Here is a 15140-nt window from a genome sequence, read left to right on the forward strand (position 1 = left end):
TTCGAAGTTAGACTTGAAATAAGAATTTGTTCATTTGAATCCCTTTGTTGATCAAACAAGAATGCACACTGAGAACACTAATAGAACATTCTCCTTACCTCTACTGACCAACTAGTATGCAATTGTTGTTGTTGTTGTATTTTCACTAATGAGAAATTATTGGAAGTAGAAAGCATCTCCATTAGGTATAAAGAGGAAACGAGAGAAAACATTCAAAACGACCAACTTTCTTTTTTTCTACTCTGGAATCATTGAAGAGAAAAATTATTCCATTGATATGGTTCATGAAATCTTCCTCCATATTCGAAAACTTTATGAATTCAGGAAATGTGTTTCTTTTCTGACACTATGGAAATGCATATATATCACGTCCAGAAAGAGAATTCTTATGTTGTTAGTCACATCAGAAAAAGAAGAAAATAATGCTCTTGTTGAGAGTCGAACTCAAGACCTCCCGCTTACTAAACGGGTGCTCTAACCAACTGAGCTACAAGAGCTGGATGTCTACATGTTTCTGTTAGATTTATATAACTTATTCTTAGAGCAGAGCATTCGGGAACTACTTTCAATCTCTAACTATTTCTCCACCATTCTTTTTTGTGTTGTTACCAACTAATGTCACGTTTCCGTGAAAGGAGAGTCTTAAGACACAACATATACAGGAAAGTAAGGAGAAGGGGAGTATTTACATTTTGTTTTAATACAGTTTTTCTTTTCATTGTTAAGGACTTTCAAACCGAATATATGAACACATAGCCCCATATGTTGTATCAATAGACGTGATCGATTTATACTTTCAGATTAAAGAATTCAGCCACTTGGACAAAATCATTCTCAACGGATGCCCTGGATGTGAGAGCTGATCGAGTACCACATTAACAGGAGGGGTTAACCTGTTAACTTTAAAATGAGAAATTATATCTTCAATTAACTGATTACTTTGTGCCTGTAATTTTACTTACGAAAATTGTTCTTGTACGATACATAAATGAATCAAAAAAGTTTTAAAAGACCCGCAGTGGAAACATAAACTCATGTCAAGAGCTCCACCATGCATTTTTCTCTAAGGAGAACATCTCACTCTCAAGAAACACCGCAACTAAGTGTTCTTTCCTCTAGAGGCGAATCCAGGATTTGAAGGTCGCGGGTGCCACTACACATTATCCACTAGCCACAAAAATCGAATAGGAAAAATGGATCGATTAAGTTAGTTTTTAATTAATCCAATTAAGTTTTTTATTCACGAATGACCAAATAAGTTCGCTTTTAGTTCAACTTTTTTACACTTGATTTAATTATATTCTAGAATAAAATATAAAAAAATAATATTCGATGAAAGCCGCCTCCAATTAAAAAAAATAATCTTAAGGAGTATCTTAATTATTATATATTCTTGTGTTTGATTTGATTAACTGATTGGGTTAATTGTTTTTTGATTTAACTGTCGAGTTATATGACAATTATTTTCAAAGCAAAAGTTTTAAATTTTCAGTCTGAGAATCAATTCAAAACCTATATTAGTAAGGTTTTTTTTCTTCAAAAGTCAATAAATAATACAACTCAAATTATACTCCAATACATAAATTAGTGTTGTATTATTAAAAAGATATAAGCTACATATTATCAAGAATTATTTAAAATTATGCATCAAACAAAATTGCTCATAAAATAAGGTATAATTTTAGGTAGCAAAATGAAGGCTAATGTAAGAAAATTTTAAAAAGATAAAAGATAGAGAGAGTTAGTATCAAATAACAGAAGAGGATCTTACAAAAAAAAAAAAAAAAAAAGCAGAAGAGGATCTTACCAAAAAAAAACAGAAGAGGAAAGAGGAGGAAAAGAAAAGGAAGAAGAGGTAAGGGCCCAAGCCCAATGGAGAATAAAGAAAACTGAGACTAATAAGCAGGAAAAAAACTAAAAGAAATAAAATGCCGTTGCACTGACTGGAACCTGAACCGCGAAAGCCTAGGAGACACTTCAGAAGCGACGCAGAACCACGGTACCCGAATACTATTTGCGTATTCCGGATGCCACTTTAAATATATAACCTATTTTTCATAGATATCAACTTACTTACTAAGAATTTTTGCCGAAGCGTGCGGGTGATGTGCCACCCCGACCCTCTAAGGTAGATCCGCTTCTACTTTCCTCCAAAAGTGAAACAACAAAATACAAACGAAAGGAAAAAGAATGGAGAGATCCCAAAGATGCGGAAAGAAATATCATCAACATATGAAAATTCACAATTAAGAGGCTTTTTTTTAAAGAAATGTAGCTCAAAGTAACAATATAAAACAAGAAGATAAGTAGAATAAGAGAAGAAGAGATAACTTTCTTATTTCATCATGTATTCAAGTATGTCTCATATTACATTTCATGCCTCTATTTATACTATTACATAAAAGGTTACAAAAGGATTGTCTTAAACATGACATTAACAATTGAGATCGTGAGGGAAGATCATGGGGAGGGGTTATGGAGGTGTGAGAGTTACAATCATAATAGTGATGAATAGTGGAAGGTTATTTACATCATGGGTGAAAGTAGCGGGAGTAGTGGACATCCACAATTACTATAGGTTTTACAACACTTCCCTTGGATGTCCAAAAATAGATAATATGCCTCATTAAAACCTTACTAAGAAAAAACCTTGTGGGAAAAAATCTTAGTGAAAGAAAAAGAGTACACATATCTGTAATACACTTTATTTGTTGCCTCGTTAAAAAGTTTACCAGGAAAACCCAGTGGGACAAAACCTAAGCTAAGGGAAAAAGAGTACAACGCGTATCTTACTCCCCCACATAAAAACATTACTTTATATCTCGAAGATGACGCATTCCAGTATCCTATCTCAACTTCTCAAATGTTGAAGTAGGTAATGCCTTATTGAACAGATCAGCCAAATTTTTACATAAACAAATCTGTTGAACATTAATTTCACTATTTTGTTGAAGATCATGGGTGAAAAAGAACTTTAGTGAAATGTGCTTTGTTCTGTCTCCTTTGATATATCCTGCTTTTATTTGAGCAATGCAAGCAGCATTGTCTTCATATAGTGTAGTTGGATTATTTTTTTTCATAAGAAAACCATACATTTCCTGAATATGTTGAGTCATTGATCTCAACCAAATACATTCCCGACTAGCTTCATGAATGGCTATTATCTCAGCATGATTTGAAGATGTGGCAGCTATTGTTTGTTTCATTGAACCTCATGATATAGATGTACCTCCATATGTAAACAAACAGCCTGTTTGAGATTGAGCTTTATGTGGATCAGGCAAATAACCTGCGTTGCCATAGCCAATTATTTCTGACTTGAATTCATTAGAATAAAATAATCTCATATCTAGAGTTCCTCGAAGATATTTAAATATATACTTAACACTATTCCAATGTATTCTTGTTGGAGAGGAACTAAATATTGCTAATAAGCTTACTGCAAAAGCAATATCTGGTCTGGTATTGTTAGCAAGATACATCAGTGCCCTAATTGCACTAGCATATAGAGTTTCATCACCAACGAGTTCTTCGCCATTTTCTTGAGGTCAAAATAGATCTTTATTTATGTCAAGCATTCTCACAAGCATTGGGGTACTCAATGGATGTGCATTATCCATGTAAAATCGCTTTAAAACCTTTTCAGTGTATGTTGATTAATGGAGAAAAATTTCATTTGTTACATGCTCAATTTGTAGGCCAAGGCAAAATTTTGTCTTACCAAGATCTTTTATTTCATATTCTTTCTTCAAACACTCTACAGCCTTAGGAAGCTCTTTAGAAGTGCCAATGATATTCAAGTCATCAACATACACAGTTATGATGACAAATTCAGATCCAGACCTCTTAATAAAGACACAAGGGCGAATAGGGTCATTTTATCCTTCCTTTAACAAATACTTGCTAAGGTGATTGTACCACATCCTCCCTGATTGCTTCAATCCTTATAAGATTTCTGAAGCTTTATTGAACAAGTTTCCTTTGAACTTTTATGTGCTTCAGGAACTTTAAATCCTTCAGGGATTTTCATAAAAATTTCATTATCCAGTGAGCCATATAAGTAGGTTGTGACAATATTCATCAACCGCAAATCAATATTTTCATGGACTGCCAGATTTATTAGATACCTGAAGGTAATTGCATCTACCACATGAGAATATGTCTCCATATAATCAATGTCAGGCCTTTTCGAAAATCCTTATGCCACAAGTCGTGCTTTATATCTTACGACTTCACCTTTCTCATATTGTTTTTTCACAAAAATCCATTTGTACCCACTGGCTTGACATCGTCAGACGTTCGGACTATTGGTTTGAAAACTTCATGTTTTTCGAGTGAAGCCAATTCCGCATGAATTACATTTTTTATTTTGGCCAATCATTTCTCTTTCTACATTCATCGACAGATTTTGGCTCAAGATTCTCATCTTGTTGCATTATTTCAACTGCAACATTATATGCAAAACTGTTGTCAGTAACATCATTATTTCAATTCCACCTTTTTTTCTGTAAAGACATAACTTATTGAGATCTCTTCATTTTCATTATTTTCAGGTACTAGAATTTCCTGTGAGATCTTATCAATTATTATATCTTAATGCTCCTCTTGAGCAATTGCCTCCATGTTATGATCAACTTGATCATTTTCTCCTTTCTTTTTTCGGTGATTCTTATCCTTAGAACCGATTGGTCTACCATGTTTAAGGCATGACCTAGACTTATCTGCATTATGACATTGTCCAGTTGGGACATCAACTCGAATTGGAGCATTTATAACTGGAATATGCGATTTAGTAACCCGTGGAAGATTAGTAAATGCATCTGGCAATTGATTTGCAATATTTTGCATATAAATAATCTTTTGAACTTCTTGTTCACATTGATTTATATGAGGATTCAAACGAGATAGAGATAATACATTCCAATCTATCTCTTTTTCAACTGTTTATTTTTTTCCCTAATGTTGGGAAAGCTGATTCATCAAAATGACAATCAACAAATCTAGCTGTAAACAAATCTTCTGTCATAGGCTCCAGATATTTAATAATAGAAGGAGATTCATAACCAACATATACTCCCAACCTTCTTTGGGAACCTATCTTTGTGCGTTGTGGTGGAGCAATTGGAATATATATCGCACATCCAAAAATTCTTACATGGGAAATATTTGGCTCCTGACCAAAAGTCAACTGTAATAGGGAGACTTCATGATAACTGGTTAGCCTTATGCGCACAAGTGCTACTGCATGCAAAATAACATGTCCACATACTGAAAGAGGAAGTTTTGTCCTCATTAGCAATGGTCTAGCTATTAATTGGAGGCGTTTAATTAATAATTCTGTTAGACCATTTTGAGTATGAACATAAGCAACCTGATGCTCAACTTTTTATTCCAGTTGCCACACAATAATCAGTAAAGACCTGAGATGTAAATTCACCAGCATTATCAAGATGAATTATCTTAATTGCATAATTTAGAAATTATGCTCTTAACCTTATTATTTGGGCCAAGAATCTCGTAAATATCATATTACGAGTTGACAATAAGCACACATGTGACCATCTTGTAGATGTGTTTATCAAGACCATAAATACTTGAATGGTCCACATGGAGGGTGTATTGGCCCACATATATCACCCTGTATACGTTCTAGAAATGCAGAAAATTCAATCCCAACTTTAGCTGCTGATGGTTTAATAACCAATTTCCCTTGAGAACAAGCAGCACAAGATAATTCCTTCAATTGAAGAATATTCTTATTCTTCAATGTGTGCCCATTTGAATTCTCTATTATTCTGCACATCATGTTAGAACCGAGATGGCCCAATCGGTCATGCCAAATGATAAAATCATTAGAAGTAGTAAACTTTTTGTTTACTATGGCATGTGATTCAACCACACCAATATTTGTGTGGTACAACCCAGAAGAAAATGCTGGTAATTTTTTGTGCACACATTTTTTTCACTTTTATTGTAGTAATATAAAGGTATTCAACCTTTCCTTCGTTAGAGGTCTCAACATGGTATCCATTTTGGCGAATAGCTTTGAAACTCAATAAGTATCTTTGAGACTTACTACAATACAATGCATTATTAATAGTTAATATCATTCCTCCAGGTAGTAATAAGGCCGCTCTTCCAGAGCCCTCAATTAACTTTGTACTACCAAATGTTGTATTAACATAGGCCTTTTTCATAACCAAATAAAAGAAATATTTCTTTTCTCTTAATATTGTGTGAGTTGTAGCACTATCCAAAAGGCATAAATCTTCATTACTCATCTTGGATCTAATTGAAGACTGAAATTTTTTATTTTCTTCATAAAAAAATAAAAGTACACCATGAGAAATACGAAAAACTAACAACACCAACAGCAACATAAGACAACTTAAGTACTACTTGAAAATAAAAACAACTTTAGAACGAGACAAAAAAATACTGAAAATAAAAATAACAACATAGTTGCATTCCACAGTAAAATGATCAAACTTTAGTTTTGATCTCCGAAGAAGTCTTCAACTTCCAAATGAGTAAGATCATCGAGGCCTTTAAAATCATCATCCTTCAAAGAAAGATTTGCCTCGGCATTGTCATCATTTTTGTTTGAAGGCCCTGCCTCAAAATTATTTTTAAAGATCAAGTGATTGTTGATACCCAATTTTTTTCACATATTTTCAATATGAAAAATAACTTCAAAATGGCATATATATGCATATATAAGTATGCCCAAATGTTTAATTATCTTTTTATAATTTTTAAGGATTTCTAAATCAATTTATTTCCCTTTTTTATCCATAAAATCTCAATAATCATTTCCAAAGTTATTATTTTGATGATTCATTTATTGTATTTTTATATTTATGCTAAAATATAGCTAATGTAATTTCTGCATATTTTTACAAATTTATTTAGTATTTTTAAGCTAAATTGCATATAATTAAAATATTAGCCCTTTTAAGGTTTAATTAAGTTTTACATTTATAAAATGGGATCCTGTATTTTTAAATCGCCAACTATATATTATAAATCATTTTAGTACTTCAATTTATTTCCAAAAAATTATTTACTATTTTTTATAAATTAAAAAGGAAAAATTGGCTATTTAAATAATAGCCCATTGGTATTTAAATTCCAGACTAAATTAAATCTCAAATCAGACCCAATTTCCTCGCCCCAATTTCAATTAAACCCGACCCCAACCCAGTTTAACCGGCCCAACCCGGATTCCCCACCTACCCTTTAAATCCAGGCCGTTGATTATTTAGATCAACGGCCACCGTTCCCCCTTACCATTTTTAACCCTGAACGACCCCTAAACCTAACTCATTTCCCACCACCCGCCGCCTCTGAAACCCTTCCCTCTCAGTTCTTTCTGCAACCTCACATGAACCCTAGTTGCCGCCATCTAATTCCACCATAATCCACCTCAACCCCTGGCTAATCCATGGCCTCTCATGGCCATTTGAGATGTGTATCGGCCTCCTATGGCTCATGGTTGTTTGTTTTTGTGGTTTCATGGCCAGACCTCGAAGGAATCTGGTCCAGTCCTTGCTCGACTTCTGTTCATGGCCTTTCTCCGGCCATCCATGACCTTTCTCCGGCCATTCATGGCCTTTCAAGGCAGATCCTTGACTTTCCTGGTTAGATCGGTAACTCTCAAGGTCTTTCTCATCTTTTCTGGGTTTTCTGAAACCCTAATCTTCAAGATCTTGCAATTTTCTTAAGATCTATCTTAGATCTGTGTTTACTATGAACTTCTTAAGTGCTTTCTCGAAGGTTCTTCAACTTTTCTTTCAAAACAACTCTTCATTTTTCGACGATTAGGGTTTTCCTTTAAGTTTTTCAAAAGAGTTCTTCTCTGATATAAATGTTGTCTGTGATTTTGCTATGTTTAAAATGGTTTGCTCATGTTTTTCTTCTATCTATTTCAGCATGTTAAAAACCCTAGTTGCCCTTTAGTCTTATCCGAGTTCTGAAATTGTTTGCTTAAATGTGTGCTTATTTTAATTTCTTCGTTTATGACTCTCTTTTCCTTGTTTGACTCATCTGATTTTGAGTTCTTATCATCTCTTAAATTCGGCTACTGTTGAAGCCTTAATTTCTTAGAAGTTTTGCCTCACTTGTTACTCTAAGACCTTTACTGGTTTCTGACTCTCTTTACCTATTACTATGTTCTTCTTCACTGTTGATTCTATGTGACTACTTGACCTACTTGACTACTGTGCTTCGAATATTTTCTTGCTACTGAACCCTAGCTTACCCCTATTGCTACTATATGTTTGTGTTGCTTCTTTTTGTCAACATGTTTAACTCTGCATGTTTGTTCATCCCTTGCTATTTATATGGTGAAGTGCAGAATCATGTTGCTTTCTTGATTGATCTTGATTTCCTCGGTCTTCCGACTAATTGTAAAAGGTTTTCTTACGAGCCCTAATTTTTACTCATCTGTTTAAAATTAATTGATTCCTTTCCTTTACTGTGATGTTTTACCTTGCTGAATCCTTTCCCAAAATAAGCCTATTTTGTACTTAGACTTGGTTATTTACTTCATACTTTTACTGCCCCCTTATATGGCAATAATCAATCTGTCCCCAAACTGATTTCTTCCCTTAATTAAACCTGTTACTACCCGTTAAACAGTGATTCCTTAATTAAAGGGAATCACTTGTGTTAATTGATTCTGATTGTGATTATTTCCATGTTTGTGTTTAAGACTTTACCTCTTCTTCACTCGTTTTCAAAACTATAAATACCCACCCCCTCTTCTTTCAAAGACACGAACAATTTGAGTTTAAGAACACACACTTACACTTAAAACTTTCTCTCTTTTCTACTACTACTTGTGCTACTACTTTGTCTAGTCGGCTGAAAGCCAAGGCTAGACTGTGGAATTTTGCTTACTTTTCCTTTCTGCATTTTACTTCTCTACTGGTATGTCCTAGTTAATTTTCAAGCATCAACAACAACATATTTCTTTAATTATTCCAACTTCTCTCATTCTTGTCTACTTCTGTTTATGTTTCTGCAGTCAAGTTACATTAATACAACAACAACAACTCAGTATAATCCCACTTAGTGGGGTCTGGGGAGGGTAGTGTGTACGCAGACCTTACCCCTACCCTAAGGTAGAGAGACTGTTTCCAAATAGACCCCCGACATCCTTCCCTCCAAGAACTTCCAAATAGTCAAGTTACATTAATAGCATGCTGAAATATGTTCCCTTCCCCTCTTAAATTAATGCTCTCCTATGTGTATGAATCCCAAACCCCATATCCCCTCTATGTGTTTGTGTTCCTTTGGTTGGTTTGTGGCCATGCCAGCATCATTATTGCTGTGCATGACCAAACCAGACCCCTGCTGGGTCATTGCTTGCAAACAATGTATTCCCAAAACTCCTTGACCCCTTTTATGACTATTAATTCTTTGTTTTGATCGTTACCCCAACTGTTTTTAAACACTTCTGCTACTGATTACCTTCAATGGACTTACCAGTTCAGTTTTAAACAAACTCTTTTTTTAAAACAGTGTGTTCTGCACTTTCACTATATTCTTAGAACCTAGGTTCTGCCTCTCTTGTGTGAGCCTTGCCTTGGGAGCCTTGAGCTCCCTCTGAACTTGGACACATAAGGGTTGGCCCTTCCACACTGCACTCATTTCTGTCTAGTTATGCAAACCTAGGTGTAAGCACTGCCCGGGGTCCCTTGAGGCCCTTAGGGAACTTTGACACACTCAGGTCTGAGAAAGGCTTTGAAACAACATTGGCATTTGAGGTAATTTATTCCATAACTCAGAGAGGAAGTCAAGAATCAGGCTTCCTATGGTTGCAACTTCTTATTTTTGCACTTTTCTAATGTAATTTAGTCATTTTTGGTATGTTATAATTTGTAACAAATATTGGGGTTGGCTAGTGAAAAGAGATGTGGGTGATAATGCATGCTTTAGCTATTAGAAGGGTAGATAACATGCCTATAGGATCTGTTTAATAAATTCTGCATGTTTACTTCCACACTTAGACACCATGCCTATAAGGTCTAAATGGCTATAATCAAACATCATGCCTTTAAGGTTAAAAATTAGCTTTGAAATTAGATGTCATGCTTATAAGATCAAAATCAATTTTCCGTAGAAATCATGCCTATAGGAATTTTGCTGTGATCAAATGAATCCTGCCTGTTTCACTTCATGTTCAATTAGATACTATGCCTATAGGACCAAAATCAGCCTTTAATACTTAGATACCATGTCTGTAGGAATTAAAATCAGTTATAATAGAGATCATGTTTATAGGATCTAAAACCAGTTTAGTTAAAAAATCGGTTTGACTCGTACAATTCTAATCAGTTTAAATAACCTGCTCTTTTAAAATAATACGGTTAGAAAGCATGCCTATAGGATCCAAATTGCTCGTTTCAAATTATTTACTATTTTACTACACCCCTAATCAATAATAGATATCATGCTCACTACTGCGCCTAGGCAAGCCTTAGGTAATAATGATAAAACTGAACTCACCTTGTTTAATTAGCACTGCTACAACTAGCAAGCAGGCCTGATTCAGACTTCTTATCTGAATTATGTAATAAATTGGTCTGCTTCAATAATTAAACACCATGCCTTAGTACTTTAAATTCTGACCCCAACTGTGTTTAAGTCATGCTATTTATATGCATTGTCTGTGGAGGTATATATGAGCCTCTTAATTATTTATGTGTTTTCCCTTTAAATGCAGTCCTATATGTTTTGTCTGTCGCCTTAGCCTTTTACCTTTAAAACCTATGAGTCAGCCTAAAATCCTCCCTCTTATAGGAATAGTAGTCCTAAATTCCTCCGGGACTAATAGGAATGAGATGGGTAATAGCATGCAATAGAGGTTGAGACCAATCCGCGCTTTAATACCTTAACGGGGTGGGAAGGGTAGATATGGATATGATGACCGGTGCGCTAATACCATGTGTATCCCCTCTCTGAGGAGTGTCATACTGGGTATCGCATTGATGTGATCCGTATTATAAACAAACCTAGGACCCCCCTCCTTTTATATTCTCAAGTATGTATAAACTGTAACTCCTTTTTAAAATTCGCCTTTTAATGATTGTTTTCAAACTCTTATGTGGTTAAACTTAAATCCCTTACTATTTGAGCCTATACTTGTCTATTTGCTAACTGTACAAATTCACAAAATTGTCTTGCCGGGAACCACACTAGTGAATCCTGAGGGGTGTCTAACACCTTCCTCTTAGGATAATTTCAAGCCCTTACCCTATCTTTAGTTATCAAACAAACTTAGAAATGCACGTTATAGGTGTCCGAATGCACCTTAAATCATTAGATGGCGACTCTTCAAAATGCAAATCACGTTCCCAAAAGGAATGAGTTGTCCTATACCCAAAATGTCATAAACCCGATTTTCCAATGTGAAGAGGGAAAAAGGGGGTGCGACAGCATGGCGACTCTGCTGGGGCATTAGCAGAAGATGCTCCAACATTATTTGTCTTTATTTTTATAGAGTTTTGATAAAGCCTGACAAAATGCTCAGGTGCACGACATTCAATTTTCCAATGACCTTTCATGCCACAGTGGTGGCAGTTATCGCTTTTGCCTCTTGAAGGATTGTTTTAAGAACCAATATTTTTCTCTCTTTTGTTATGACCACCACGATGGCGATTATTGTATCGTCTCTTGCCATTGTCATGCCCACGTATATTCATAGGCCATGTTAATTATTCTATCTTTTTTCAGACTTATCATGTCTTGCTATCATATTCGCTTCAGGAAGCGGAGCTGACCCTGTGGGACGGACTTCATGGTTTTTAAGCAAAAGAGTATTATGTTGCTCAACTACCAGTAGGCATAAGATCAATTCAGAATACTTTTTAAAACCTCTTTCACGGTATTGCTGTTGTAATACCATATTTGAGGCATGAAAAGTCGTAAGAGTCTTTTCCAACAAATCCTCATCATTCATAACATCCCCACATAATTTCAATCGGGAAGTTATTCGAAATACAACAGAGTTATACTCACTTACGATCTTAAAATCTTGCAACCGTAAGTGCATCCACTCATATCGAGCACTTGGCAATACCGTAGCCTTAAGATGATCGTACCTTTCTTTTAGGCCAGTCCACAATTCAAGTGGATCTTTCATTGCCAAATATTCAACCTTCATCCAAATGATGACGAAGGAAAATCATGGCTTTGCTTTGTCCTGGCTTGATGCCTCATTACCCTGAGTAATGGTGTCACCAAGGCCTTTAGCGGCTAAGTGAATCTCAACATCGAGAACCCATGATAGGCAATTCTTTCCAGAAATGTCAAATGTCACAAACTCAAGCTTTGACAAATTCGACATAGTAAAAACTATCAAAGAAGATAAATAATTAGAAATCATTAGGATAATAGCGTAAAGAACTATAACTAAATGGAGAGCAAAATCAGAAATTGTAACTATCCAGCCAGGAGGTAGAGTAGTAGAGCAATAGGCAGAACCTATAAGAATGGAGCAGAAAATTGCGAAAGCACCGGAGTTAAAGCAAGGTCAAGCAAAAGAAGCACAAGAAAATACATGGCAGAGTGTTAAGGGCAAATCCGCTACAAGAAGCACTAAAAGCCCTGCTTAAGTTTTTGGGAACATCAATACTGAAAATGAATTCAGTCCTTTGTCACAACAAATATAACATATAGTCAACCATGTACAACAGGGGAGAGTGAACAATGTATTCAGATGGTGAAGGAAGGGGGTACTATAATCCTTTAACATTTTAATATGAAGCTTATTACTTGGAATGTTAGGGCGATGAATAAAGTGTATAAACAAAAAGAATTGAAGTTGTTTATTAAATAAAATAATGTTAGTATTATAGTTATTCTAGAAAATAGAGTACAAGAGAAGAATGCTACTGGTGTAATAAGGAAAATTACTTGGGGATCGGAATGGAAAACCAATTACTATAGTAGTAATAGAGGGAGAATATGGGTGTTGTGGGATCCCATGAAGCTTGACTTCACTGTGACTATTGCTACTGAGCAAGTGATACATGAGACTATGAAGTGTTCAGTATTGGATATTAAATTTCACTTTACTGCTACTTATGGGCTGCACACAGTTAAAGATAGGAAAAGCTTGTGAAGACAGTTGAGTGATATATAAACTGGATTACAGGGACCGTGGCTCATTATGGGTGACTTTAATGCTATACTAAACCCAGATGATAGGTTGAAGGGTTCTATGGTGACAGAAGCTGAAACTAGGGACTTCAGGGATTTTATTATGGACACTGGACTATGTGAGCTCAAAACAGTTGGCAGGGACTTCACCTGGACTAATAGCAATGTATTCAGTAGAATTGATAGGGCCCTTGTTAATGCTGAATGGGTGACTAGATTTACACAATTGGAAATAGAAGCCATGGATCCTCGCTTCTCTAATCATTCCCCTATTTACATTGATTTTATGGAGACAATTAATACGAAGCCTAGACCTTTCAAATTTTTGAATCATCTGGCTGACCATCCGAATTTTGTAGAAAAAAAGTTAAACATGGATGGGAAAAACCTATTGTCGGAAATTGCATGAAGAGGGTGTGGCTGCAGTTCAAAAATGTTAAAACTGAAATAAAGCTACTGAATATACGAGAATTTTCAAATGTGGGCAACAGGATTCGGAGCATTAGAAGGAAGCTGGCAGACTTACAAGAGCAAATGAGGGATTATAGACATGATGGTGTACTTTTTGAGCAGGAAAGAACTTTAATGAAAGAACTAGAGAAGTGACAAATGGTGGAGGAGAGTATTTTGAGGCAAAAGTCCAGGATACAATGGATGCAATTAGGGGATTCTAATACATCATATTTCTTTGCAAATGTCAAGAACAGAACTGCCCATAATCACATAAAAGGTTGATGAACTCATCTGGACAATGGATACAATCGGAAAATGAAATTGCTGGTGAGATAACAAGCTTTTATCGGAGTCTACTTGGGACTGCTGCAAAACAACTACTGTCACGACCTAAATTACCCTCCGTTGGGTATCATGATGGCACCTAGTCTTAGGAACTAGGTAAGCCTAACTTTAAATGAAATAATAACAATATTTAAATAACAACTAACAATTTGAAATAGAATTCTCTTTAAAATTTACAACCCCAAAATTGGTAGTATAAGTCATAAGCTCTACAAAGTGTTTGTTAGAAAATTTCTAAATACAACTGTTCAGAAATAGGGATAAATAGGGCAATATAAAAAAACTAAAAGGTAACTCCGAAGCCTACGAACGCAGCAACAAGTTTACCTTGAGTCTCCACAGCAACGATCCATACAGCTACTAATGATCAATATCTGTATCTATACAAAAATATACAGAAGTATAGTATGAGTACACCACAGCGGCACCCAGCAAGTACCAAGACTAACCTCGGTGGAGTAGTAACGAGGAACAATCAAGACACCTACTGGACTAAATAACCTGAACAAATATAAGGGTAGAAATAACAAAGTATGATATCTATATAACGGCTACGCATAATGACAAAATAATACGAAAATTTGCAGTAAGAAAAGAAAACAACATCTAGCAGTGGAACACCATAATAATGACACAATAGAATGAACGGAACACAGCTTAAATCTGGTGATCACAGAATAAGGAAAGACAAGTAACAACTTAACCAAAAACGACTGTTTTCACACTAGGTTTTAGCCAATAAACTTCACGAGGCATCGAACCTCCGAATATTCATAATTCATGGGTACAAATTCTGAAACCCTAAGAACTTGACATCCTGTTCCCTCTTTACAAATTTAATACTCAGAATATCAAGATCTATCCTTTTAACTGAAAAGAGTGCTCAACTACGTGTATGCTTGTGCACGTGTTCTAACATAGTTCACGTCAGCTAGTAAGTATAGAAAAAGAACGGATTGCACGTAGAACGTCTTTCTACAATTTTTCACGAAATAGAACTCACACAGGTAAGTGTACCACTACACAAAAATCAACAACAAGAATGCCCCCAAGCCATCATAAATCATCACAATCAATTCCTGATACAACCCATCTTGTCTCGCTACGTATGCAATAATAATATAAATACCCGCCTTGTCTCACCATACTGTATAATATTATTCTCACATTTTCTC

The 15140-nt window shown here is 35.3% G+C and overlaps 1 protein-coding gene and 1 non-coding gene across 2 annotated transcripts; one reads left to right on the plus strand and one right to left on the minus strand.

The window, feature by feature from the left end:
* Window positions 1-423: 423 nt before the first annotated feature.
* Window positions 424-497, minus strand: TRNAT-AGU (transfer RNA threonine (anticodon AGU)). Its single transcript has one exon. It is a non-coding gene; the product is annotated as a tRNA-Thr (tRNA).
* Window positions 498-12497: 12000 nt separating this feature from the next.
* Window positions 12498-13576, plus strand: LOC142177939 (uncharacterized). Its single transcript, XM_075247010.1, has 2 exons — window positions 12498-12575; window positions 13163-13576. The coding sequence occupies exons 1-2, from the start codon at window positions 12498-12500 to the stop codon at window positions 13574-13576; spliced, it is 492 nt and encodes a 163-aa protein (XP_075103111.1).
* The last annotated feature ends 1564 nt before the right edge of the window (window positions 13577-15140 follow it).

Source organism: Nicotiana tabacum, chromosome 3, assembly GCF_000715075.1.
Source record: "Nicotiana tabacum cultivar K326 chromosome 3, ASM71507v2, whole genome shotgun sequence".
NCBI lineage: Eukaryota > Viridiplantae > Streptophyta > Magnoliopsida > Solanales > Solanaceae > Nicotiana > Nicotiana tabacum.

Coding starts and splice junctions, on each gene's coding strand:
- LOC142177939 (XM_075247010.1), top strand. CDS start 12,498: ATGGAGCAGAAAATTGCGAAAGCACCGGAGTTAAAGCAAGGTCAAGCA. Junction 12,576..13,162: donor AAGAAAATACATGGCAGAGT/GTTAAGGGCAAA, acceptor ACTGGATTACAG/GGACCGTGGCTCATTATGGG.